We start from the raw sequence: 25219 nt of genomic DNA, 5'->3' as shown, positions 1-25219 counted from the left end.
CACGCCCGTCTCATCTCCAGCCGGAGTCCGCGGTGCGTTCCTCTAGAGTCACCGCCCCGCCCCCCGCCGCCGGCCCCGCCCCCGCCCGGCCGCAGAGCGACCTCCGCCCCCGCCTCTCGCAGCTGGGCCGCCTCCGCCGCCGCCGCACAAAGGCAGGTCGCTTCACCTCGCGCAGGGATCCGTCCGCGGCCTTTCTCCCCTATTTGTGCTGCTGTCGCCGCCGCTTCCTGGCCCGGATTCCCGCGTCCCCGCTGCGTCCCCCTCGGGACGTAGGAATCAGTTGGGTGATCTGCTTTCGTTGGCGGCCAGCGTCGCCCAGCGCCACTGCAGAGGGACTACTTCGCGTTCCCGCGGAGGAACTACTTCCGCCAGCCTCTGCAGAGGCGACGCGCGCAGGCGGCGCGCACGGCATGGCGGCGGCGGCGCGCGCCTGAGGAGAGGGGACGCCGGCCCGCTCAGGCCTCGGCGCGGCCTACACGCCCCGCTCGCTCTCTCTGCTCCCGCCCTCGTGCCCGGCCATGGCGGAGCCGTCGCCCGCCCGACGCCCGGTGCCCCTCATCGAGTCGGGTAAGCCGGGGACGCGCCGCCCCTCTCCGCGGGCCCGTCGCGTCCTGTCCGTCCCTGCCCCCCCGTCCTGACCTATTCTACCCTTCCCGCAGAGCTCTACTTTCTCATCGCCCGGTACCTATCGGCAGGCCCTTGTCGCAGAGCCGCCCAGGTGCGTGTCCCCGCCGCGGGGGGCGCGGGAGGGCAGGGTGGGGGCCGGGCCCGGCCGGCGACCACAGCGCTGAACGTGCGTCTCTCCGCAGGTGCTGGTGCAGGAGCTGGAGCAGTACCAGGTCTGTACTCGCGTCTCCGCGCGTCCCCACGGCCCCCACTCACGACCCGCGCCGCCCCCTCCCTCCCCGCGCTGGCTCGGTGGTCACTCGCGCGCGTGTCGTGTCTTTCCAGCTGTTGCCGAAGAGGTTGGACTGGGAAGGCAACGAGCACAGCAGGAGCTACGAGGAATTGGTGAGCACTGGACGCGTCCCCGCCCGCGTCCCTGCGCGCCGCCCCTGCCCTCGCCCCTCCGGGAGCGCACGGTGCGGCCGCGCCTAGGGCGGGCGGTGACCTCCGCCTTCCACCCGCAGACGTTTCGTTTTGTGCGTGTATTTTTTTCGTTTCGGTATATTTTATTTTGTTTTTATCTTTTTTTGGTGGCGTCTGGGTTTGTTTTGGCAGGAAACGGCCGGGGGGTGGCGCGGGGCGGAGATGGGGGCGCTGCTGCCGCGGCCGGGGTGGGTCTCCAGGTGCGGCCGCCTACGGGGGCGGGCCGCCAGCCACTCAGCGGGGCGCTCTCTTCGCCTTCTATCTCGGCAGTACTTGTAAGCCGTGCTCTGATTGGTCAGCTCGGTTTTGCCCCGCCCAGCTCTCCCGACCACTTGTTCCTTAGGAATAGTCACGGATCTCTACCGTGGAGAGCGCTGCTCTGGGTTGAGCTTTTTTTTTTTTCCCTCTTTTTTTTGCTTAGCAGTGTGTTAAAGTACGTGACTATGCCACTCCAGGGCGTTGGATGCCTTTCACCGTGCAGTGTGTGAATCCCTTAGGAAGCTGACTGACTTTGATGAGTTATACTCGATCTTGTGGTATACAGCTCACAAAAGGCCCTTGAGCAGTGTTAACGTGGATTAAATTTTGTTTTGTGTACCTCTTCAGTTGCGCTTAAAATCCATAATTCAGCGTTATTCACAAGTATAGCAGTTGCAGAAATTTGTTTGTCCTTAGTGGAATGAGATACTCTTTCAGAAAGTGTTCTTGACAATTTGGGAGTTATTTTAATTGACAGTGCACATTCCCCCTCTCATATAAGGAAAACAGAAAAGTGTCTTAATGAACTTTTACTGGGTTGTAAGACCAATAGGCAGAAGATAGTGGGCTATTATTGATGTTGTTAAATATAAGAAATAGTTAAATCAGAATTTGTTGTTCACATTTACGTATTCGTTTAGTGTTGCTGTATGTGAGCCACGGGGAGTCTTAACTAAACCTCAGGCCTGCTAGTGCCCTACCACAGCAGTATGCAGTAACCTTAAAGTAAGTTTTTTTTTTTTTTTTTTTTTTTTTTTTTTTGTCTTTTTATCGGTACCAGGGATCGAACTCACGACTGCCTGCTTGTAAGGCAGGCGCTTATGCCGCTGAGCTAAATCCCCAACCCCTTACAGTAAGTTTTAATGTGTGCCTTAATGTTTTTACAAAAGTAAACAGTAAACAAATGAGAATATTTTTCAGGAGCTTGAGTTCTAAAAATGATGCATCATGTTTGTTTGTTTTCTTGAGTTTGGTATTTCGAGAAGACTTTTGTGGGGAGGGCGTCTCCTGGAGATAGAACCCTGTGATTTCCTAGTAAATAAGTAGGGTCTACCATTAAGCTACACCCATTAGGCAAATACTGTTTTACCTCAGAGCACTTTCAGCCCAAGACTTTATAAGTTAAGGCAACATTTTAAAGACACCCTTATTTTACTCTTGTTTATAATATAAAATATCTTTATGGAAAAGTGGAAAAATGTTCTTGATATGATACTGGAGTAAATTACCAGAGAAAATTCCTTAACTTTATGATTTTTTTTTTTTTTTTTTGAGATAAGAGTTTCACTGTGCTGTTCAGGCTGGCCTCAAACTTTCAGTGATCCTCCTGCCTTGCCCTAGCGATAGGATTATAGGTGTGTGCCACTGTGTCTGGCAGGAAGATTCCTTAACTTTAAAAAAAAAAAAATAAGGAAAATTAATTTGTGAAACAAGCATGGTGCTGTAACTGCGGAAAATTACCAATTTACCTGTAAAATAAGTTTAAAAAGAAACACCCATTTTTTTGGCTTTTGCTGTTAGAACTGCTTGAAACCTTATCCAAGGTATTCTGTTTAAAGTTTAAGTTATTTGTCAGATGATAGATTTGATGGTGACCCGGATGTTACCACTGGTACGAAACTAGTTCGCTGTCTGGTGGGTATTTCTCCCAGCCAGTGGTTGCTGGTGAGCCGCCTCCATATAGAATGATTTTTTTTTGTTTTTGTTTTTTCAACACAGAATCTTGCTGTGCAGTTGAGGATGGCCTTGAATGAACTCACTTTGTAGCCCAGGCTGACCTCAGACACACTTGTGATCCTCATGCTTTTAGACTCCCAAGTGCTGGGAATTCAGGCCTGTACCACCATGCCTGACTACAATGACTTTATTTAAGAGGGTATATGCAGCTTCTAGATCTCCAAACCAAGCCTTCTTTTTACTTTAGTATTTTTTTTTTTTCCTGGAGAATTCTGGCTGAATTTAGTACTTGAAGGAAAGAATTCTAAGTGCAATTGTTATAGTTCGTTATATTTGGTTTCTAGTAGGGGTTTTTTTCCTTCCACTTGTGATGTTATACTGAAGAATTGAACCTGGGTAGTAACTTTTTGTTTTTTGAGTCAGGGTCTCACTGAGTTGCAGAGTACAGAGTTGCCTAGGCTGAGATTGAACTTTTTTTTTTTCAAAATGTCAACATCATTTTTCATAAAGATTAACATTTTGATTAAGTTGCTGAGAAATACAAAAGACTCAGAATGATCTAAACAACTTTGATAAAGAAACAAAATCAGAGCTCCAACCCTCCCCAATCCCATGACTTATCACAAAATTACAACATTCATGACAAAATGGCATTGATACCAAGATAGACAAACCACCAAGGGACCAATACGAAGGCCCGGAGTAGACACCCACGTAACAGACAACTGATTTCTGGCAAAGATGTAAAAGCAATTAAGTGGAGAAAGGATTGTATTCAATGACTATACTGGAACAGCTGGATATCCACGTGCAAAAAACCCAAACCTTACAGCACATCAAAAATTTCTTAAGATAGCCACATGTCAACTCACAGTGGGTTAAAGTAAAGGCAGGTGTGGGCTGAGTCGTTGTTTTGGCTGAGGTCATTTTCTCTGGGGCAAAAAGTCTGGGACAAGGTGTAGAAAGGAAGGCAGAGCCTATAGAGGTGTTCAATGAAGGTGGGGAGGCATTGAATTTTCTTCTGAATAGGTGTTTTGTGTGACAAAGGAGGCCATTATGCTTTTTTTTTTTTAATATACATACACATACACACATTTTTTGTTGCAGCTTGTCACACTAAGGAAACAATACAATGTTTGTACATGTGTGCCTTATTTATTTCACTAATAAGTATGTTCTCAAAGTGCATCCATTTAGCTATAAAGGTATCAAGCTTACCATTCTTTATGGCTGAGTAGTACTCCACTGTATAGAAATACACGTCTTTCTTATCCATTCCTCAGTCGATGAACATTTAAGTTTCCAAGATTTGGCTGTTATAAACTGTGCTGCTATAAATATGGGTGTACATACATCACTGTGGTGTGATGTTTTTAATTCTTTTGGGAAGATACCCAGAAGGGGAATAGCTGGATCAACTGGGACCCCCAATCCTAGTTTTCTGAGAAATCTCCTCACTGACTTTCACAGTGGGTGTACCAGTCTGTGTTCCCAGCAACCGTGGAAAAGGGTTCCTTTTTTCCCCAAAGCCCCTCCAGCGTTTGTATTGGTTGATTTCTTAATACTAGCCATTCTTTCTGGGGTGAAGTGGAGTCTCAGTGTTGTTTTAGTTTGCATCTCTTAAATGACCAAGTATTGTTGAATATTTTTTAATGTATTTATTTGCTGATTGTATTTCTTTATCTGAGAAGTATGTGTTCATCTCAGATGCCCATTTTTGGATTGGGTCTTTAAATCTGGGAAGACTGACTTTTTTGAGTTTTTTATACATTCTGAACTTTTTTTTTTTTTATCTTTTCATTGGTACCGGGGATCGAACTCATGACTGCGTGCTTGCAAGGCAGGTGCTTATGCCGTTGAGCTAAATCCCCAGCCCCTTCATTCTGAACTTTTATTGGTGGTTTGTATTTTTTTTTGAGACAAAGTCTCTTTGTGTAGCCCAGCTGGCCTTGAACTCCTGGCCATCCTTCTGTCTCAGCCTCTTATAAATTGGAATTATAAGCGTGCACTTCCCTGAGTGGACTGGGTTTGAATATGTAGCCCTCCTGCCTCAGCCTCCTTGAAATGCTGAGATTATATGTGTGTACCACAACAGGCTTACTTGAGATAGTTAAATTATACATTATCAATGAAATTTTCAAACAGAAAGATGGAACATGAACTACCCACCAGATACCTGCTGTTTAGCTTTAGTTAATCAAAGAATAGTGCATCTCTTGTCTTTCTCTACTATGTTATGGGGCAGATTCCATGTGGCTGTTCATTTTATTGGTTATTCTGCTGTTAAGTTTTTTTTTTTTTGGTGCCGAAACCCGGGACCAATGCTGTTAGTTTCTTTAGTGGTAGTGGTATGGGGTCCAGGGCTTCTGACTGAGCCCTCTTTTTTTTTTTTTGGGCTTTTTCGTTTTTATCGGTACCAGGGATCAAACCCACGACTGCCTGCTTTTAAGGCAGGCGCTTATGCTGCTGAGCTAAATCCCCAGCCCCCTCACTGAGCCCTCTTTAAATTTTTTTTTTTAAGAGTAGGAAAATTTTGGGGGATAGAATGGAGAATAGGAATAACTCCTCAGAGACAGGAGAGAGCCCAAATGGTTGTTAGTAAGCCTGTTTGAAAGTTTTATAGAGCAAAATATTGTGAAGCAGGTGGAGCATGGGTCCAAATTATGATTAACCAGTAAAATTGCAAGTATAGTTGCTTAGGTAATATTGATCAGTGGTAGCCAGGCATATGGGTGACATCGTTAACCTTGGTCAATAATCTGTAGTTGTGTCTTTAGTTTTAGTCTTAGTGGTCTTAGTCTTGGTGGCAGAGATGACCCACGTCTACTTGAGATAGTGGGAAACCTCAGAGGAGAGGAAATCTCCCAGTGATCTCAAGTCTCCAGCTTCTGCGTGTCTTCCGGGAAGTATGTGCATGTAGCCACTGGGAGTCATCTTCAGAGCTGTCTCCAGTCCCAGTCTTGCTGTGTTCCTGTCTTTTGCACCAACTTCCTCAAGGGCCCCGCCCTGTCTGACTGCCTGCTGTGTTTCTCCCTAACTTAGCTCTCTGTAATTTTCTCCCTCTAAAGAGGTATCTCTAAATGCAGTTAGGGGAGAACAGGTGTAGTTTCCATCAGCTGCTTTGAGCTGAGAAGGCTGCGTAGGGGAGACTGCAGTCAGACCTGCAGAGAGCTAACCTAAGTGCCCTGCTAGGAGTCGTGTTGCAGTGGAGCAGCTATGAACTCCCTCTGTGAGATCCATCTAGTGGATCCTAGCAGAAGGCATCTGGAACATTTGTCATGTTTGGCAGCTGCTAGGCAGGAATAAATAAACTTTCCAGGAAATTAAAGCTTGTGTGATCAGAGTGTGAGCACTAAGCCGCATCCAGAAACTGCTCTTCCAGGGCCAGAAGAGCACTTGTGACCGCTGGCTCCTAGGCCCCTCCTGATGGAGGTGATCTCTAGAGCCGGTGTTGCTTATTTGGAGTCCCTGAGTTTCACCTGTAAGTAGGTGGAGAATTTGGTGATACTGAAGGTCAGTTTTAGCTAAAGGATTTAAAGACTTACTGAACTTTTACAGATTTCACAGTGTTTTTTCTTTAACGAATCACTGCCATTATCAGCTATTGATGTAGCAGGAAACTGCTAGGAGAGGCGAGCAAACGGAGGCCCTTTTTATATCTAACTTCTATTACTGTGGTACTGTTTTCGTAGGTCTTTTGGTTATCCTTTTCTGCTGGGTGTTTAAGACCAAATTAAAGCCAGACCTGTGTTAATCAAAATTAGCCTCTCTCTGTCAATTCATTGAAGTCTCTACAGCATTACTTTTAGAACCACGTACAGAGCCTCTCAAGCTCCTCTGTCAGTGTCAGCTGGCAGGATGGGTTGTGGTCTTGCTTGACTATGTAGTTTTCTGTGAAATTGTGGGAAACTTTTCCCTCTTTAGTGACCCTTCTTTTGGCACACTACACATTTGTTGATTCCTGTCCTCTGGGGTCTAAGTTGCTCTGCTCACGAGGTTGGGTGTCTCACCAAAGTTGTATGATACTGTAGAAAAGATTCCATCATGTCCTGGGTCCTCATTGAACTTGGAGGGGTAGGGCCAAAATATTGGCGGTCTTTTTAGTTTGATTACCTTTCTAGTTTTGGGTTTAACGACTTGGAAGTCGTTAAACACACAGAAAAGAAGTTATATCACTGTTACGGAGGGAGCAGTGAACGTAACTTATAATCCCATTTGACTATCAAGCACTTTGAAAAATAAAGTATAAACAGTACTGTTACTTCTTCTCAGCAGTGGTGGTAGTAGCTGACTACTTGCAGAATGTTAAAAGACAATAGTTGTATGGTTTTGCAAGAAAACTTGCTATCAGGAGCCACACAGTATGACATGATGATGATGATGACATCGTTGTGGCACTCTTAAATATCCATCTTAGTATAGAATGGCTTTTTCAGTCTGACTTTCCTGTGTGATCACATTAAATGACACAAACTCATCTAATTTGTTATCCTTCAGTAGGATGCCAGCCAAGGAGAATGCACCTGTCTATAAATGTACCTTGGAAGTTTTTAATACTATTGTTTGGACTGCTCAGTGTCTGAGCATCTCTTAAGTATAGTGACACATGTAATCTACGTATCACATAAGTTTAAAAAATGTATCATTTGACTGGTGACTTCATGTTGGCTTGACATGTACCTGGAGCATAAAAGAAAGGCAGATATGAGTGTAAAATAAAAGATTATTACCATAAATAATGCTAGTTTTACATTTTAGAAGACCTGTAGACCTGGAAGGCATGAGTGCATTTAGTACACTGAAATGAGCAGTAATGAGTGTCACAGCTATATGAAATGTTTGTCTCTTAGTTTTGTACCAAGAGTTTTTTTTTTTTTTTTTGTACAGGAATCAAACTCATGACCTTGGGCTTGCCAGGCAGGTGCTTTGCCACTAAACTATGTCCTCAGTCCCTGAGAGCATCTTTTAATAAAACCTTACTGTTTTATCCACCGGAAGTTTAACTTTTTGATGATAACCTGTGTAAACATAACATAATATGTTTAGCAATCTTTTTTTTTTTGGTACCGGGGATCGAAATCATGATCTTGAGTTTGCTTGCAGGTTCTTATGCCGCTGAGCTAAATCCCTGGCCCTATTTAGCAACCTTTACTGGGAATCTGTATTCCATAGGCTATGGGAATTATTGGGGTCCCTCCCCTTAGTTGAACAAAGACTGGAATAAATGTTTGTAGGAAGCTACTCCTTTATTCATCAAATCCTGTGTCAATATTTTTCCTTCAGCCCAAAGGAATTACCTTGCCAACTTTTAGATGACCTGTGAGAACGACAGAACACATTATTCTTAACCAGTGAAAGATTCCTGAGTTACTGTACACAGACAACAATATGCATTGCACTTGTGAAACCAGTCTTAATGTCATTTGAGTAGCTGGAAACCTGAGTGGAAGCATGTCCTTACTTTTAAGGATAGTTATCTATAACTAGCCAACTTAAGTTGTAGACACAAAGATTTTAAAATGCAGAGAGGCAGTAAGAAGAAAAAAACTGAGCTCAAACAAAACAGCTTGGGATGTTGGAACCAGTCAGTCACAGATTGACAGAACAGAGACAGGCAGGCACACTAAGACGATTGTTTCCAGACCAGAGTGCAGTCAGGTGTGTTTGGCCAAGTTGAATAATAGTCTTTCATGGTTTTTAGGCTTGTAGCCATAAGTAGACTAGTCAGAACTTTTTTTTTTTTGGGCTTTCTCTTTTTTTATCGGTACCGGGGATTGAACTCACGACTGCCTGCTTGCAAGGCAGACACTTATGCCACTGAGCTAAATCCCCAGCCCCTAGTCAGAAATTTTTGTAAGTCAGTTAATAGATTGCTTGTAGTGAGAATCAGAAAGAGTAAAAATGTTTCACACCTGTGAAAGCCAAGACCTTTTGAGACAGCCCCAGGCCGAGGAATGCCCAGCTGTGCAGGCTGCTCCTTGTTGCCTTCATAGCCATGGTTGTTTGGTAGTCACAGCTGATAGCCACCTGTGACCCTTCCCTCTGAAGGGACAGACTTATAGGGGTACTTTTAACTCTTGGGGGGGGGTGTGCAGGCCAGGTTGGGGGCAGAAAGAGAGCAGGTTGCACTCTTTGGAGCTCAGCGTGAGTTCCTCACAGTAGGGAAGAGGCTTGCCCCTGCAGATGTTACCAGCGAAAGGTTTTAGCCATTTTGAGAAGAAGCAAGGGGAAGAAGGTCTGTCCGTTATGAGGTGTCCCCTAGACCCCACCCTAGAGTGCCAGTGGGGGCAGACTGGAGGCGCAAGGAAGTGGCAGAACTGGGTCAGCACCTGGGCCCCTTCCCTGCGATCCTGTGACCCTTGGACCGTGCTTAGCTGTAGGGCTTCCTTAGCTAGAGCCTCAGTTAGCCGTGTCTCTGAGAATAGTGGCGGGGCTGGGGAGATCTTCTAGAGAGAAGTCCTGACCCTAGAGGCTGTCCTCTGGGGACGGGGCCCTCCTATTCCTTAGTACCTGTTTCCATTTAAAACTGTATTAAATTCACAAGGTTCTCTAGGAATGTTGTGTTCTATCAGTGAACTTAACTGTGCTATACAAGTCAGTCAGTTTGCTCTGTGCTGTAAAAACCATTCAGCATCGTTCTTGGGGGGAGAGAGAAGTAAGAGGAGTTAATTTCCAGTTCTGCCTACAAACTAACAGGCACATAAACTTGGACTAAAACTTGTACATTCTTTGAGGGCTTCAGGATTAAATCTAGGGCAGTTTTTAAGAATAAGGCCCAGTGATAAGTGAAGGTAAGCTTATCTGACCTTGCTAATGCAGGGTTAGGTATTGAGCGGTTCCTGTTTCAGTTCTTCTGAGAAGGCAGAAGTACCAAGAGGATTTTTGCTCCCAAATGCAGGTTGAGCAAACAGGCATAGTCAAAACTTCAGATAAATTGTGGTTCCATAAATAATTCTATTAGAAGCACCTGGGACTGGTCTAAGGGTGGGGAAACTTCACCATTCTGGAAGCTTGGTTCTGAAATCCAATAGCCATAGAAGAAGAGAGAATCGCCTTAGACCAAATACTGTCGTAAACTGTTACTTCTTGGGAGCAGGGCAGTGGAAAAAGGTCAGAAGAGTGACTCTTAAGTATGGCACAAGAATTGAGTCCCGTTTTAAATTTTGAAGTGGGGCCTGAACACATTTTCTAAGCTGGTCTTGAAACTTGAGAGCTTTTTGCATTAGCTTGCCAAGTAGCTAGGTTGCAGAAATATGCCACTATACCTGACTTATGGTGAGATATTTCTTTTCTTCTCTTGCCTTCTCTCTCTTTTTTTTAAAATTTTGAGACAAGGTGTTACCATATAGCCTGGTTTGGCTTCAGACTCGGGATCCTTCTGCCTGAGACTCCTGAATGTCAGGAGTACCAGAATGGGCTACTTACTATGTGCAGCTCATGTTGGAATTTTTTGGGGGGGGGGGTACCTGGGATCGAATTCATGACTTGGCATTTGCCAGGCAGGTGCTTTTGCCACTGAGGTAAATCCCTAGCCCCTCATGTTGGAATATTTTAAAGGAAATTACAAACATTGCTTCCATTTCGTAATTCATTAGACTGCAGTTCTAGAAAGGAGTGTTTTTTTTGCTGGGAATATAGCGTAGTTGGTGGGCATGTCTAGTATAACCAGGGCTTTGGGTTCTCAGGTTGGGGGAGAGAAAAGACCTTTTTTTAACCCACTGAGTGCCAGTATTTCAGAGTTCATATTCGTATTTTCTTTTTGTTCTCTGACTGTCTTTACATTTAGACCTTCAGTCTTGCTGAGTTGCCCTGGCTGAGCTTGAATTTGTGATCTTCTGGCCCATTATCCCAATCTGGGCGCGGAGGCATGTGCTGCCGTGCCTGGTGTATATTAACTCTTTTCATTGTTTCTCTCTCTGCCTGGCTGAACCCAGAATCTCACAGGGAATGGTTAAGCACTCTGTTACTGAACTGCATCCTCGGACAGGGTTTTGCCAAGTTGCTCAGGCTGGCCTTGAATTTGTGACCCTGCTGCCTCAGGAGTAGCCTGAGTTAGAGGGCTGTATCACTACCTCCTGTTCTTTCTTAGTTTTTTTCCTTTTCTTGCCTCTGATTTATTGAAGAGACATTTGTCACATTTTGGATTTGTTTGGTGGTTTTTTCGTTAACTTATTCCTTACTCTCAGTGGTTCTGATCCTTTGGGGAGAACCCCTGGGAGGTTTGAATCCCCTGGGGAGCTTGCTGTGCTCTAGGTGCCGGGACTTTTGGAGGCGGCCGGGGACGGGGCTAGGCAGAAGTAGCTTATTAAAGCTTTTCAAGTTCTTCTGATAGAATTATTTATAAAACTACAGTTTAGGTTTTGACCATGCTGTTTGTTTGTCAAACCTGTATTTGGGAGCAAAAATCCTCTTGGTACTTCTGCTTTCTCAGAAGAATTGAAAGTAGGAACCTCTCAACAGCTAATCCTGCGCTAGCAGTTGGACCTATTAATCCCTAGAGTTTAGTTGGAACGTTGATGATACATAACAAATGAAGAAAGAGAAAGCCATAGAACTATTCTGTTAGGCATAAAGGGTGCTAGGTTTGTAAAGGAGGCGCTTACTAGAAAAAAAGAGACCCGCTGCTGCTGGGCTGGGGATTCAGATTGTATTTTCTCTTGTATATTTATTTATTAGTGCATATTAAGAGATTTAGGGCTTGAGTAACATGATTTGTTTTTACAGGCCAGTCTCTGGCCAAAAATGGAAGCTGAAAAAGGCAGAAAGAAAAAGATCATCCTTACATTATAGTGTATCATGGAGAGTTTGTTGTCACTAAGAAGTGTTTGGGGTAGGACTTGTGTGTGAGAAATACTTAGAAAAGGTACTTGGTTTGAATGTAAAAGTTACTTGGGTTGAATATGGTGGTGCACGCCTGTAATCCCAGCACTTGGGAGGCTGAGGCAAGCAGAATCACTGAGTTTGTAGCCAGCCAGGACTACATAGTGAGTAGCCTGAATACATAGTGAGTGCCTGTTTCAAACAAAACAGAACAAGATGAATTACAGTACTGAAATTAGCCTCTAGCTTTAGCGTTATTTCTCTTAAATCTTCAATTAGGAATTTTATTTACAAATCCAGTGATTAAACAGCTATACATTTTTTTTTTGTCTTTTTCATTTTTATTGGTACCGGGATCGAACTCATGACTGCCTGCTTGCAAGGCAGGTGCTTATGCCGCTGAGCTAAATCCCCAGCCCCTAGCTATACATTTTGAATTTTAATTTGTTAACTAAGAATTTATTCCTAAAATGTGTAATTCCATGTATATGGTCATATCACACAGGTACTGAATCAAATGGGAGTAAATGTGTTCTTTCTGAGGATTTAACTCCTATAAATAGAATAGTTCAAATTTGTTTTGTAAGGTCTATTATGTTAAATAAAATTCATTCAGGTATTACAGTTTTGTCACTACATCAGAATAGACATGACTTGTATGTGTACATCGCTGCCTTTTTACTTCATTTTTGGCTTATCAATCTTTTTGAATTATTAATCACCTCCGTAGCCAAAAATGGAACAGTGTCCCCATCTGAAAGCTAGAGGATTTTAGGGGTCAAGCGTGACAGATGACTGGGCCAAGAGTTGGAACTAGATAGGGATGCATAGCATCTACTTGAGTCTCAGATTGAATCTTTTTTTGTAGCAAAGCCTCTTACTATTTATTATTTTATCTTGTTAATTTTTTTTTTTTTTGGTCATTTTCGTTTTTATCGGTACCAGGGATCGAACTCACGACTGCTTGCTTGCAAGGCAGGCGCTTATGCCGATGAGCTAAATCCTCAGCCCCCTATCTTGTTAATTTTTTTTTTTTTTTTTTGTGGTCTTTTTCCTTTTTATTGGTTCTGGGGATTGAACTAACGACTGCCTGTTTCCAAGGCAGGTGCTTATGCCTCTGAATTAAATCCCTAGCCCCCATCTTGTTAATTTTTGAGATGGGTCTCACTTTGAACCATGGAATTCAGGCGGGCCTTGAACTCATGACAGTCCTCCTGCCCCAGCCTCCTGAGGACTGGGGTTAATGACACATCACCATTCTGCCCCTCCCAGGTACTGTACCTCATCCTGTAACTGTTTCAGTTTCATGGTGGGATTCTAAAGATCCTTTTATCCTGAGTGTGATTGCTTTCCTTTATGGAGTCTGCATTTTTTTTATAGTTGATGGGAGAGACCTGTCACTGTGTAAGCATTTCATGGATAACCCACAGAATACTAACGATGGCAGTGTGATGAGAAATGAAAGTGGAGAAATAATTTTCCTGCCTTAGTGTCCAAGCAACAAATTACTTCATCTTGACACCAGATTTTTTTTGTCTTTTTCGTTTTTATCGGTACCAGGGATCGAACTCAGGACTGCCTGCTTGCAAGGCAGGTGCTTATGCTGCTGAGCTAAATCCCCAGCCCCCCCCCAGATTTTTGTTCTGTTTTACAGATAATAAAAATTGTGTCAGAAGTCATTGTAAACATACAAGAAAGGAAGTTTTACTATACATGTGCAGTAACAGTGAAGCAGTAATAGCAATGCTGATATAACAGTAAAGATAATCATTGAGTTTTCTGTCACTTTCTGTCCGTAGCATCTTCTCCTTGTGAGTGCTAGTGGCTGGATGAAGGGTGGAATGCCCACCCATTTATGGGTTCCTGCCATGTAGGAGGAATCCATGGTAGCAGGCTGTGTACTCGCTGTTTCAGTGTTGGGGAGTCCCATGGTCTTGCCTGTGCTCTGTGAGGAGTTCAGTAGTTACTTTAGTTCCCTAGCCTCACCTGATCACAACAGTTATTTGTACCTAAGGGCTAAAAGTCCTTGGGCTTCTGTTTTGTTTCAGATCATCTGTGTTCTTACGCATTTTTGGCAGCTTGTTGGTTTCTGAGCAGGAGTTGTTAAAATTTCCAACTGTGGATCGTGGATTTGTCTTTTTGAATTTTGAATTTTTTTACTAGGCACATGACAAGTTTAGCTGACCCTTGTTTTTAAAATTAGAAAATGTGCCAGGCGTGGTGGCTCACGCCTGTAATACCAGCACTCAGAAGGCTGAGGCAGGAGGATCCTTGCGAGTTTGAGACCGTCTGAGCTACAAAGTGAGCTCAAGGCCAGCCTGAACTGCATTATGAGATCCTGTCTCAAAGACTTAAAAAAAAAAAAAAAAAAAAAATTAGAAAATGCCTCTGCTTGCCTTAAAGTCTGCATTGCTTCCTGTTGAGTCTTTTTTTTTTTTTTTAATTTTATTTAAGGAGGAAAAAAAAAAACAGAGAAAGGGTACAAGTTATACAGATTTACAGAAAAAAATAAACAGTAGGAAATCACTAGTTAATGGATTACATATTGTCATCTTAGAAATGATTGTTCAAGTCACAAAATTAAAGCTTGTAAAGTGGACATTCCAACAATGATACTGCAAACAGTTGTGTTCAATGATCCAATAAAACTCAGTGATATCATTTTCTCTCTTATACACTTAAATATACATGCAGTTATATCATTTAGAGCACTTTCTTTCCCTCTCTTTTGTACAATGATTATTACACATTTTGGGTTTTATTGCTCCCACGGTTCTTATTACTTTTTTGGAAGAGAGTAAAACCAAATGTGACATAACAGAACAGAGTCGGTCAAATCAAAAGGGTGGACATAATAGATAATGTAAAAACAATACAAGGTGATCAACAATGGTTACCATAATGCCTCCCGCTATCTCTAATAGAATTGCCTATATCATCAGTTATAATAAAATTGAACCAAACAGTAAAGAACAAAACTGACAAAACCAAAACATTGGAGACATTGCAGGTCTTCAAAATTCCCGTTGAGTCTTACCAGTTTCCTCACTTCTTCCCTGCCCTTTTTCCCTCCTCTTTTTTCCTTTTCTCTTCTCTTTTCTTTGGTTTCTGGACTCAAGATTGGATCTAGACTCTTTTCGTGTGCTACATCCCCAGCCCTTTTCTTACTTTTTATTTTTGAGATTGGGGGTCTCACCTTCTCTCACTGACCTGACCAGGCTGGCCTGAACTTGGGGTCCTCTTGCCTCAGCTTGTGCTTAGCAGTAGCATAGTACTTTTTTTTTTCCTGTCCTTTAACTTTCATTCTTTCCATGTTCTCATACTTAATGTTTCTCTTGTAAACAGTATGTAGTTTTATTACACATTTTCTCAGTTATGTTTAGGTCATTTTTATTTAATGCTCTTTATTTTAATTAGGCTTAATTCTATTTGCTTATTTTGTTTTGTTTGGTACCAGTGATGGAACTCATGACTTTGCGCTTGCCAGGCAGGCAGTTACACTGTTGAGCTAAATCCCCGGGCCGGGCTTAATTCTATTAACTGCTGTTTATCTTACTTCTGTTTTAAATGGACATAATTACACATGTTCAGTGGGGTACAATGTGCTTTGAGACATAAATGCAGTGTTCAGTGATAAACACAGTGTTCACTGCATTTATCCTTTTTTGTGCATATTGTGAACCATTTAGTATTATTTTTTGTAATGCTAGGAATAGAACCAGGGGTCTCGTGCCACAAGCACTCTATCAGTAAGCTGTATCCCATGACCTGTTTAAAATTTGAGACAGTTTGGCAAGTTGTCTAGGCAGGCCTTGAACTCTTAATCTTCCTGCCTCAGCCTCTGGAATAGGTGGGGTTGCAGGTGTGTGATGCCATAGCTGCCAACTATTTTTTTCTTTTTGCTCAGTTTCTTTGGGTTTAGTCATAATATTATTTTTATTTTTTTTGCATTTCTTTTTAGTTACATATCCTCTTACCCTTTCAGTTGTTTTCCCAGAGATTACAATGTGTGTAACTATTTAACTCAGTTCCTTTAATATTTCCCAGATAAAGGAAATTAGTAGTTTTAGTTGTCACTTTTTTGTCCTTTGTACTGTTAATCATATTCTACTTTTGTCTATATGATAAATTTATCAGATTGTTAACTGCTGTTGTTTTAAAGTTAATATTTTAAAAAGTTAATATTCACTTGCTTATTTATATATTTTTTTCTAGTACTTTGAATTCTTGCAGTTCTATGAGTTTTATTTCTGATAATTTTTTTTTTCGGTCTGCAGAATTTATTTTGGTGTTCCTTTTAATGAAATGTTATTGATGAAAATGACCATTTTTGGGGGCTGGTGATTTAGCTCAGCGGCATAAGCGTCTGCCTTGCAAGCAGGCAGTCGTGAATTTGATCCCCGGTACCGATAAAAAAGGAAAAAGACAAAAAAAGAAAAAAAAAAAAGAAAATGACCTTTTTTTTTTTTTTTTTTTTTTTTAAATTTTAGTTTGAAACATGTGTTTGGCCTTATCATAAAATGAAACTTTTTTAGCCAGGTCTGATGGTGCCTGATTATATTTGCAGCTACTGAGGATGCTGAAGCAGGAGGGTCTCAAGTTTGATGCCAGCATGAGCAACTTAATGAGTCTGTCTCAAAATTAAAAAGAATCACTTAGGTGGGGCTGTAGCTCAGTGCTAGAGCGCCCCTGGATGTCTGGGGTTTAGTTCTCAGTACCACAGAACAAACAGACTTGCTCGCTGTGGAGTTGTAGTGTATTCTGGTGTGTACGTATGATGGATGTAGCAATGTAAGGTTTATGTAATGCTTGTGTGTGTACATGAGGATACACGTGTGTATCTTCATTCATGTTAGTTAAAGACTCCTGTAGTCTCACAGTTGCCTGAATTTTGAAGACTTGTATTTAGTAGTATTGTTATTACTACTCTGAAGACGTTTTAAAACAGCCTGTCCTGTATTGTGTGCTTTTAACAGGAAGGCTTAAGGGAGTAAGAACAGAGACCAAATCAGGGTGTGGGGCACTTGGATCCCCATTTGGTGAAGCTTTTGGATTTCGGTCACCTGTCCTAGACACCTTTCCAAGGCCTCGGTCAGATGTGTTGTTTTCATCTGGCCACTTTTTACAGTTTTCATTTTTGGACTGGAGCTATAACTCAGTGGTTGCGTGCTTGCCTGGCATGTGCAAGGCCCTGGATTTGATCCCCAGACTACCAAATATATTTTATTATTGCTCTTTCCTGTGATGTGCTGTAGTCATTTCTTGTGCCATGTGAATTATTCCAGTATTTAGTGATTTAAAGATGATCATTCTCTCATAAAGGGTCCAGGAACAGCTTGGGGGCACCCACTGTCTTGTTCTTTCTCAGGATTGCAGACGGACTGTTGACCCAAGCTGGGACTTGTACAGGTTTGTCTGGGGAATGATGGGTCTCCATGCTCAGTTTTTGCAGTATTTGTTCCTGGAGGGAATTGTTGGGTTGAGGTTTAGTTCCTCAACTGACTGTTGGCCACCTTCAGTTCCTTCTCATGGTGGTCTCTCCAGTATGGCACCGTGAGACATCAGAAGATCAGCAGGTTCTAAGCAGTTGGGCATGGAAGTGCACATGTAAACCCAGAACTCTGGGATGCTAAGGCAAGAGGATCCCAAGTTCCAGCTCTGAGATGCTGAGGCAGAAGGATACTAAGTTCAAGCTCTAGGATGTTGAGGCAGGAGGATCCCAAGTTTGAGCTCTGGGCAATTTAGCGACTTGGCAAGACCCCATTTCAGCATAAGAGATACAGGTAAGCGGGCTGAGGAGGTTTGACAGCTCAAGGTTTAACATCCAGTAACCAACTTCCCCCTAGGCGTTACATACTCGTAATCCCAGCTACATAGGAGGAGTTGTGGGGATTGTTTGTAACTGGGATGTTAGCGTGTAGTCTCATGTGTAACTACAGTCTCAGAGGAAGGATAGAAGAGGCCAGAAGAAATAGTTGCAAGGTACAGTGGCTGGCATCTTCTGCTGAGCCAGGGGTCATGCTGCCTGTGTGGAGGTAGCTGGCACTTCATGTGTCAAAGCAGCAGAGGCCCCAGTGGCACACTGAGCCTGGGAAGGGCTGTTAGTATGAGGCTGAACCAGGCCAGTTCATAACTATTGGTGTCTGGGCTTTGTTGGATTCAGTTCATTACTGACTTAAACATGTTTTGAAGATAAGATCAAGACTTCTTCCAGCAGAATTTGAGATTTGGTTCTGGTGAAGTTCCTGATAGGTCTGTCCTTCCTAGTGAAGCTGACTTTTAAAGCCTTTGCAGGTCCTGCTCTGTTGTATTCAGTCATCAGCTTTTGTTTCCTCTGTGGTTCTGCCCCTGGCTGTCTTTGCCATCTGCTCTGTTTCCTACAGTCAGCCTGTGGGGTGGGGGTGGGAGGGGCTGTGCAGTACACTTACCATGGGGGTTTCTCCTGAGCTGCCCTGCTGGGGTTTGTGGCCCTGTGGGAGAGAATTGGGGTGGATGTGGATGCATTCAGGACTTTTCTTCCCTCCTGTGTGTGTGTGTGTGTGTGTGTGTGTGTGTGTGTGTGTGTGTGTATGTGTGTGTGTGTAGAGAGAGAGACAGAGACAGATAGACGGTGGGTATAGAGCGGTGAACCCAGTGCCTTCCAGTGCTAGTCAGGTCCTCTTACTCAGCTACGTACGCAATTTTTAAAGTTAGGTTGTATGTTTATTCGTTGGTTTTCTTGTTTTTTTGTTTGTGGTTTTGTTGAGACCGGGTACTATGTGCACCACCATGCCTGGCTAAATTTTTTTTGTTTTGAAAATGGGTCTCCCTAAGTTGCTGAGGTTGGCCTAGAGTTAGGATCCTCATGTCTCAGCCTGTACATTTTGTTTTTTGCTGTGCTGGGGAACTCATGGTCTCATACATGGTAACAAGCAATTACACTCCTTAGAATTTTTTCTAGCAAGGTATGGTGGCACACACTTATAATCCCAGCACTCGGGAGGCTGAGGCAGGAGGATTACTGTGAGTTTGAGGCCAGCCTGGCTACAAAGTGAGTTCAATGGCAGTCTGAACTGCATAGTGAAACCCAACCCATCCCTGCTCCCCCCATCGCCCCCCAAAAGATTCCGTCCAAGCAGTTGCATCACCTAACTGGTGGCAAGGTTGTTTAAAGTTTGTCACCACTTTCCTTATTTTTATCTTTAAGCATTTCTTCCAGTCCTTCTGGGGACAAAAGTAACCACAAGTCTTTTTCTTTCTGTTCACTGGACTGATGCATACATCACATTGCTGAAATGTGGTTTACATTTGTTTCCTTAGTTCTTCTGCTCTAGCAATCAGAACACTGACATGACACCCAGGATTTGGAGGCAAATTTATTTACATTGATGGGCTCTGATTGTGACCATTCCCAGAATATCAGGTCCTGATCTCTGGTGGTCCAGGGCTCATATGAGATCAGCAGGCAGGAATGACTTGTCTACCTACAGAGTTCTCCTCATCGGACCTCTTTCCCCACTGCCTCAGTAAATTCTCCTAAACCGGTGCCATCAGTTGAGATTCACTGTCCTTATCTATCATTCCAAAAGTATTCCAGTGTTGGGCTGGGGATCTAGCTCAGTGGTGTAAGCATCTGCCTGGGAAGCATGAGGTGGTGAGTTTGATCCCCGGTACAAAAAAATTTTTAAAGGTAGAGAGGCTGATTTTGGCTCCCAGTTTTAGAGATTTCAGTACATGGTTACCTGGCTCTGAGTTAGAAACATGGCAGAGAAAAACTGTTCCCCTCATAGTGGCCAGAGGAGAGACAGTGGTAGAAGGATGCTCCAGATCATGACCCCAGTGACACACTCCTCTAGCCTGCCTGCCTCCTAACAGCAGGCAGCTCTGACCAGGGATTACCATGATTCCCTCAGTCTTCTTCAGGCCCCATCTGTAAACAGTTGAGACTTTCAGGAGAACATTTTAGGTTTAATTGTTTTATGTCTTCTTTCCCTGTCCCTTTGAGTAATTCAGTAAAGTTTGGGAATTGTCATATAAGTATTTCTCCATTTGTCTGTCTCATGGGCCTTAGGAGAGAAAGATGGGGAATAAAGTGTGAAGTCAAGAATAGACAGCCCAGGTTGGAGGTGGCAGTTTTGGCAGGAGTGTTATTAGTCACTTTTGCTACTACTAGTACAAGGGACCTGACAAGGATTCAGGCCATGGTCGGCTAGTTCAAGACAGAACTGTCATGGTGGAAGGGCATTGTGGAGCAAAACTGCTCTGCTTATAGTGGCTAGAAAGTAGATGGGCGGGGGAGGTGGGGGCAGCACCAGAGAGGAAGCAGCCGGAAATAGATTCCAAGGTCACAGCTCAGTGACTCACCCAAAAGTGTGCTTCACTAATCCTCCACGCAGCTCCCAAGCCATTCAGATTGACAATTAAGCTTACCTGTTATAGGAGTTAAGTAATGAGAATTACAAACAGGCCAAGAAATGGAAGCACACGGGCAAAGCTTTTAATCAGCAAGGAGGGGAGCTGAGGAAGGGACTTCAGCTTGGGGAGGATAAGTGCTGAGGGAACAGTACTATCAGAGAAAATGAGCCGCCTGGAGTCTGTTTGATCGTTGTCTCAGTTCTGGGTCCTGAAGTAGACTTTAAGCTTGAGGAAACTGGCAGAAGCAGAATGGCTTGTCCACTGGGGATTGGGTTATACACGGTGACCAGCTGTGTGTGCATCACAGTGACCAGTCATTTTTCAGAGACTGGAGCAACTGGAACTGGAACAGGAACTGTTACCTGGGCAGCTAAGAAGCTGAAGTGTGCTGGCCCAGGGTGGGGGCATTTTCTGTTACACTTTGATGAGTTCAATTTCTAAAAGTATGTTAGTTTGTTTCTAAAAGTATGTTAGTTTGTTGCCATATACTAAGCTAAAATCAGAATGGATTAAAGATCTTAATATTCAAACAGAAACATTAAATTTGCTGGAAGATAGAGTAGGTAAAACTCTTGAAGACATTGGTTTAGGCAAAGACTTTATGAATAAAACCAGAGTGCACAGGACTTACTGCAAAGAATCAGCAAATGAGAGCTCATCCTTCTGAAAAGCTTTTGCAGCAAGAGAAACCATCAGCAGAGTGAAGAGACAACCCACAGTACGGGAGAAAATGTTTGCCAGCTGGTTTCCTAGATAAAGAATTACTATCGAGACATATAAAGAATTCAGAAAAGTAGTCCTCCCGATTTAAAGGCATGAGGTGGACGTACACTTCTCAGATGAAGAAGTACATGCAGCAAATAAATATGTGAAAAAATGTTCAACAGCACCAGTCAATTGAGAGATGCAAATTAAAACAACACTGAGATTCTACTTCACCCCAGAAAGAATGGCTAATATTAAGAAATCAACCAATAACAAATGCTGGAGGGGCTTTGGGGCAAAAAAGGAACCCTTTTCCACTGTTGGTGGGAGTACAGACAGGTGCAACCATTGTGGAAATCAATGAGATTGCTCAGAAAACTAGAATTTAGGGGTTCCATTTGATTCAGCTATTCCCCTTCTGGGTATCTTCCCAAAAGAATTAAGAACATCATATCACCCATGTTTATAGCAGCACAGTTTATAATAGCCAGATCTTGGAAACAACCTGAATGCCCATCAACTGAGGAATGGATAAGAAAGATGTATATGTTTATACAATGGAATACTACTCAGCCATAAAGTGACCGGAGCCGCGGGAGACAGGAGACCAAACTCGAGCAGGATCAGCTCTCAAACTTTATTGCGTACAGCGAACCGGACCTAACAAGGTCCGCCACCCTCAACGTTGATTCCTCTTCCGCCCGTTGGGGGCAGGAACAACCTCTTATAAGGGGAAGCAGTATCCAATCACAGAGAAGCGCGTCTAACAAGCTGATAGGCTAGCGTTACGGGTAACTGGGCAGATATGACAATTTGGCGGGCTTGTTCAGGCCGGGAAGAACCCGGAAGCAGGAAATGGGCGCCATCATAGGCGGCTTCCCACATCTCCCCCTTTTTTTATTTATTAAAATAGGATGGTCTGTGGGTCCCTCCAAGGTGTCTATGACCTTGTTGCTGTTAGACACCTAGGAGTGGGCCTACCTTGTAGGCCGAGGCATGAGAGAATGTAGAGGTCTATACCCTGCTGTGCATCACCCTGTTTTGTGCATATCCTTGCGCCAGGACCATGCTCAAGGTGAGTGGTTCATTTTTTCGCAGGGCCAGGCTTTTGTGAACCGAACCTGGATGCATATAGACATTCATTCCTGCCTTCCCCCCAACCTTTGGGGCGGATGGCACTGCAGTAGGATCCAAAAAGAGGTAGAAATGGAGGGTCGACCGGAGTTAAGCAGGTGGGTCATAATCAAGGACTGTTTGATTGATGGTGTAAACCCTGGGTGAGGCGGGTGAGGCCGCCGAAAAAGGTGCCAATGTGGGCGGGTGGTGCCAAGGACCCCAAAGATATTGTGGTGGTTCTGTGGAATCTGAGCATATCACAGGGGTGATTAATAGGAACCCACAGAATAGAAAAAGCTCCAAACCAGACATTTTAGTTTGTAGATGGTCTCGGGCGCTGAGCGTTGGTCCCAGAAGGGTCGAGTTGACTTGTGTCCGCGGGCTTATCCTCCTGTGCTTTATCAGGAACTGGTGGGGAGTTTACTACTCGCGTCAATCTTTCCGGGACCCACAGCGGTTCGCAGCCTGGTTCCTGTGGGAAGACACAAACCGCACCTCGGGTCCAGCTAATCACTGGATCCGGGCCCATCCATTGTCCTGTAAGGACATCTTTCCATCTCACCAGCCCTTTGTCGGCCGGGGACGGGTTATTGTGCTCCATGGCAGGGGAATGATTATTGTGATTACCGTTTAAAAAATTTATGGTAAAGAGTGCCAATGATATTCTTCCCTTGGGCGTTAGGCCGTGGCCACCCAATTCACGGCACAGGCGTGTCCACTCTTCTAAGGACCTATTTTTGTTAGTTCTTAGGACATCACGGCACTCCTTAGTGCACTGTTCAAAAATCAATTGTTTTATGAGAGGGTGAGCCGCCTCAGCATCTGGAAAAATCCTGTTAGCGGCCTCAAGCATGCGGGCCACAAAGTCTGAAAATGGCTCTCCCTGCCCTTGTATAATTTTTGTAAGGTGACCCGTATGTTCTCCCTTTCCAGCCAGCCGTCTCCAGGCCTGGAGGCCACAGCGGCTAATTTGTTCATAAACCTGGCGAGGGTATTGAGTTTGATCTTCCTCAAAGGCTCCTCGCCCTAATAATATATCCCTGTTCCACTCTCTCTGGTTATTCTCCCTGTTGGCTGCCGCCTGCTCTACACAGAATTCCTCATTCCAGGACTTCCAATCTAAATATTGTCCGGGGGAGAGGCAGGCGCGTGCCAGCTGGGTCCAATCTCCAGGAGTTAAAAGCAGACCTGCCAATGCCTCTAAAAGCGCCATGGTAAATGGCGCATTGGGCCCATAAGCTGAAACTGCGTCCTTGATAGTTTTAAGTTGTTTAATTTCTAAGGGCTCATAATATCCTCCTCCTCCCCTGCCTCCTACTTGTACCGGGAATGCATGGAGACCGGAACACTCAAAGGGAAGCCGCGACCATACCCTCTGGTGGAAGAACGTAACCCAGGAAGTAGCTCTCCCTCTAACCAGGGCGGTGCCATAGGTTGTGGTGGCAGCCCAGGGAGCAACTCCTCTTCCGGCCACGGCGGTGCAGTGGGGCCTGGCGCCCTGAAAGGGGCGATCGTGGGTCGCGAACTTGCCAAAGGGCGGAAGGGCTTAAGCTCCTCCCGTAAGGCGGAGTAGCTCGGGCAGGGTGGTGTTTGGTTCCCCTTTTTATCTTCCCGAGCCCTAAGTTCCTCTTTTAACGGTGTAGGAGGGTCATGCTTAGCAAAGACGACCTCCTCTTCTGAGCCTTCCGAATCCGAATCAGAATTAGAGCCCTGAGGGTCCTCCGGAGACCCACAATCGGCAGTGGCTCCGGGCTCCTCTGAGCATTCCGATCGAGCTCAAAAGCCTGTCGGGCTGTATTAGCGAAGCGAAAGCAAAACAGATGCAAAGGGAAAAGAAAAGAAAAAAAAACCGGCGTCCACTCGTGTGGCGCTCAAAATCTGTTAGGTGCGTCCACCCAACCCAGGTGACCCAGTACTCACCTGTCCCGGGAACCGCTGTATCTCACGTAGCTGATCAGGGTGAAGAGAAGAGGCGCTCGCGGCCTTCCGTTGTTATTGGGCCAGGTCCTCCGTCGTACCGCAGGCGACAGCAATCGCACCTCCCGGCCGAAGAGGCACGTCGCTGAGTCTTTTATTCCCCGTACGGGGGCCACCAGATGACCGGAGCCGCGGGAGACAGGAGACCAAACTCGAGCAGATGACCGGAGCCGCGGGAGACAGGAGACCAAACTCGAGCAGGATCAGCTCTCAAACTTTATTGCGTACAGCGAACCGGACCTAACAAGGTCCGCCACCCTCAACGTTGATTCCTCTTCCGCCCGTTGGGGGCAGGAACAACCTCTTATAAGGGGAAGCAGTATCCAATCACAGAGAAGCGCGTCTAACAAGCTGATAGGCTAGCGTCACGGGTAACTGGGCAGATATGACAATTTGGCGGGCTTGTTCAGGCCGGGAAGAACCCGGAAGCAGGAAATGGGCGCCATCTCAGGCGGCTTCCCACAATAAAGAACGATAAACTGGACATTTTTACAGGTAAATGGGTGCGCCTTGAAAACATACTTATTAGTGAAGTAAATATGTCACACATGTATAAACATGGTATTGTTTCCTTAGTGTGACAAGCTGAAAGAAAAAACAGTATTTTGTCCCAGAGAAAATGACCTCAGCCAAAGCAGTGACTCAGGCCACACCTGTCTTTACTTTATCCCACTGTGAGCCATTTTGAGTTGACGTGTGGATGTCTTAAGAAATTTTTGATGTGCTATAAGTTTTGGGTTTTTGCATGTGGATATCCAGCTGTTCCGGTATATTTATTGAGTACAATCCTTTCTCCACTTAATTGCTTTTGCATCTTTGCCAGAAATCAGTTGTCTGTTATGTGGGTGTCTGCTCTGGGCCTTCGTATTGGTCCCTTGGTGGTTTGTCTATCTTAGCATCAATGCCATTTTGTCACGATTGTTGTAACTTTGTGGTAAGTCATGGGATTGGGGAGGGTTGGAGCTCTGATTTTATTCCTTTATCAAAGATGTTTAGACTATTCTGAGTCTCTTGTATTTCTACAGAAATGTAAGAATCAAAATGTTAATCTTAATGAAAAGTGATGTTGGCATTTTGATGAAGGATTGTGTTTTCTGATCTTTATTATTTGCTTCTATTTGTTTTTGGCTTTTAATTTCTTAGGGAAAGATATGAGCTATTTCATAACTTTCTTTTCCAATAA

The 25219-nt window shown here is 44.2% G+C and overlaps 1 protein-coding gene across 3 annotated transcripts in view; it reads left to right on the top strand.

The window, feature by feature from the left end:
• The first annotated feature begins 208 nt into the window (after nucleotides 1-208).
• Nucleotides 209-25219, top strand: part of Brwd1 (bromodomain and WD repeat domain containing 1) — a 146558-nt gene continuing 121547 nt past the window's right edge. For all 3 annotated transcript variants that reach the window (XM_063224524.1, XM_063224525.1, XM_063224523.1), the window contains exons 1-4: nucleotides 209-567; nucleotides 660-718; nucleotides 810-839; nucleotides 952-1011. In XM_063224524.1, the coding sequence (XP_063080594.1) occupies nucleotides 519-567; nucleotides 660-718; nucleotides 810-839; nucleotides 952-1011 (198 nt within the window). In that variant the 5' untranslated portion in view covers nucleotides 209-518. The remainder of the gene's footprint in view (nucleotides 568-659; nucleotides 719-809; nucleotides 840-951; nucleotides 1012-25219) is intronic.

Source organism: Cavia porcellus, unplaced genomic scaffold (genome assembly GCF_034190915.1).
Source record: "Cavia porcellus strain 051 isolate PalLab524CR breed Dunkin Hartley unplaced genomic scaffold, mCavPor4.1 scaffold_15, whole genome shotgun sequence".
NCBI classification, from domain to species: Eukaryota; Metazoa; Chordata; class Mammalia; order Rodentia; family Caviidae; genus Cavia; species Cavia porcellus.
The sequence above is the reverse complement of the archived record's forward strand: the minus strand, read 5'-3'. Positions and strand labels throughout refer to the sequence as shown.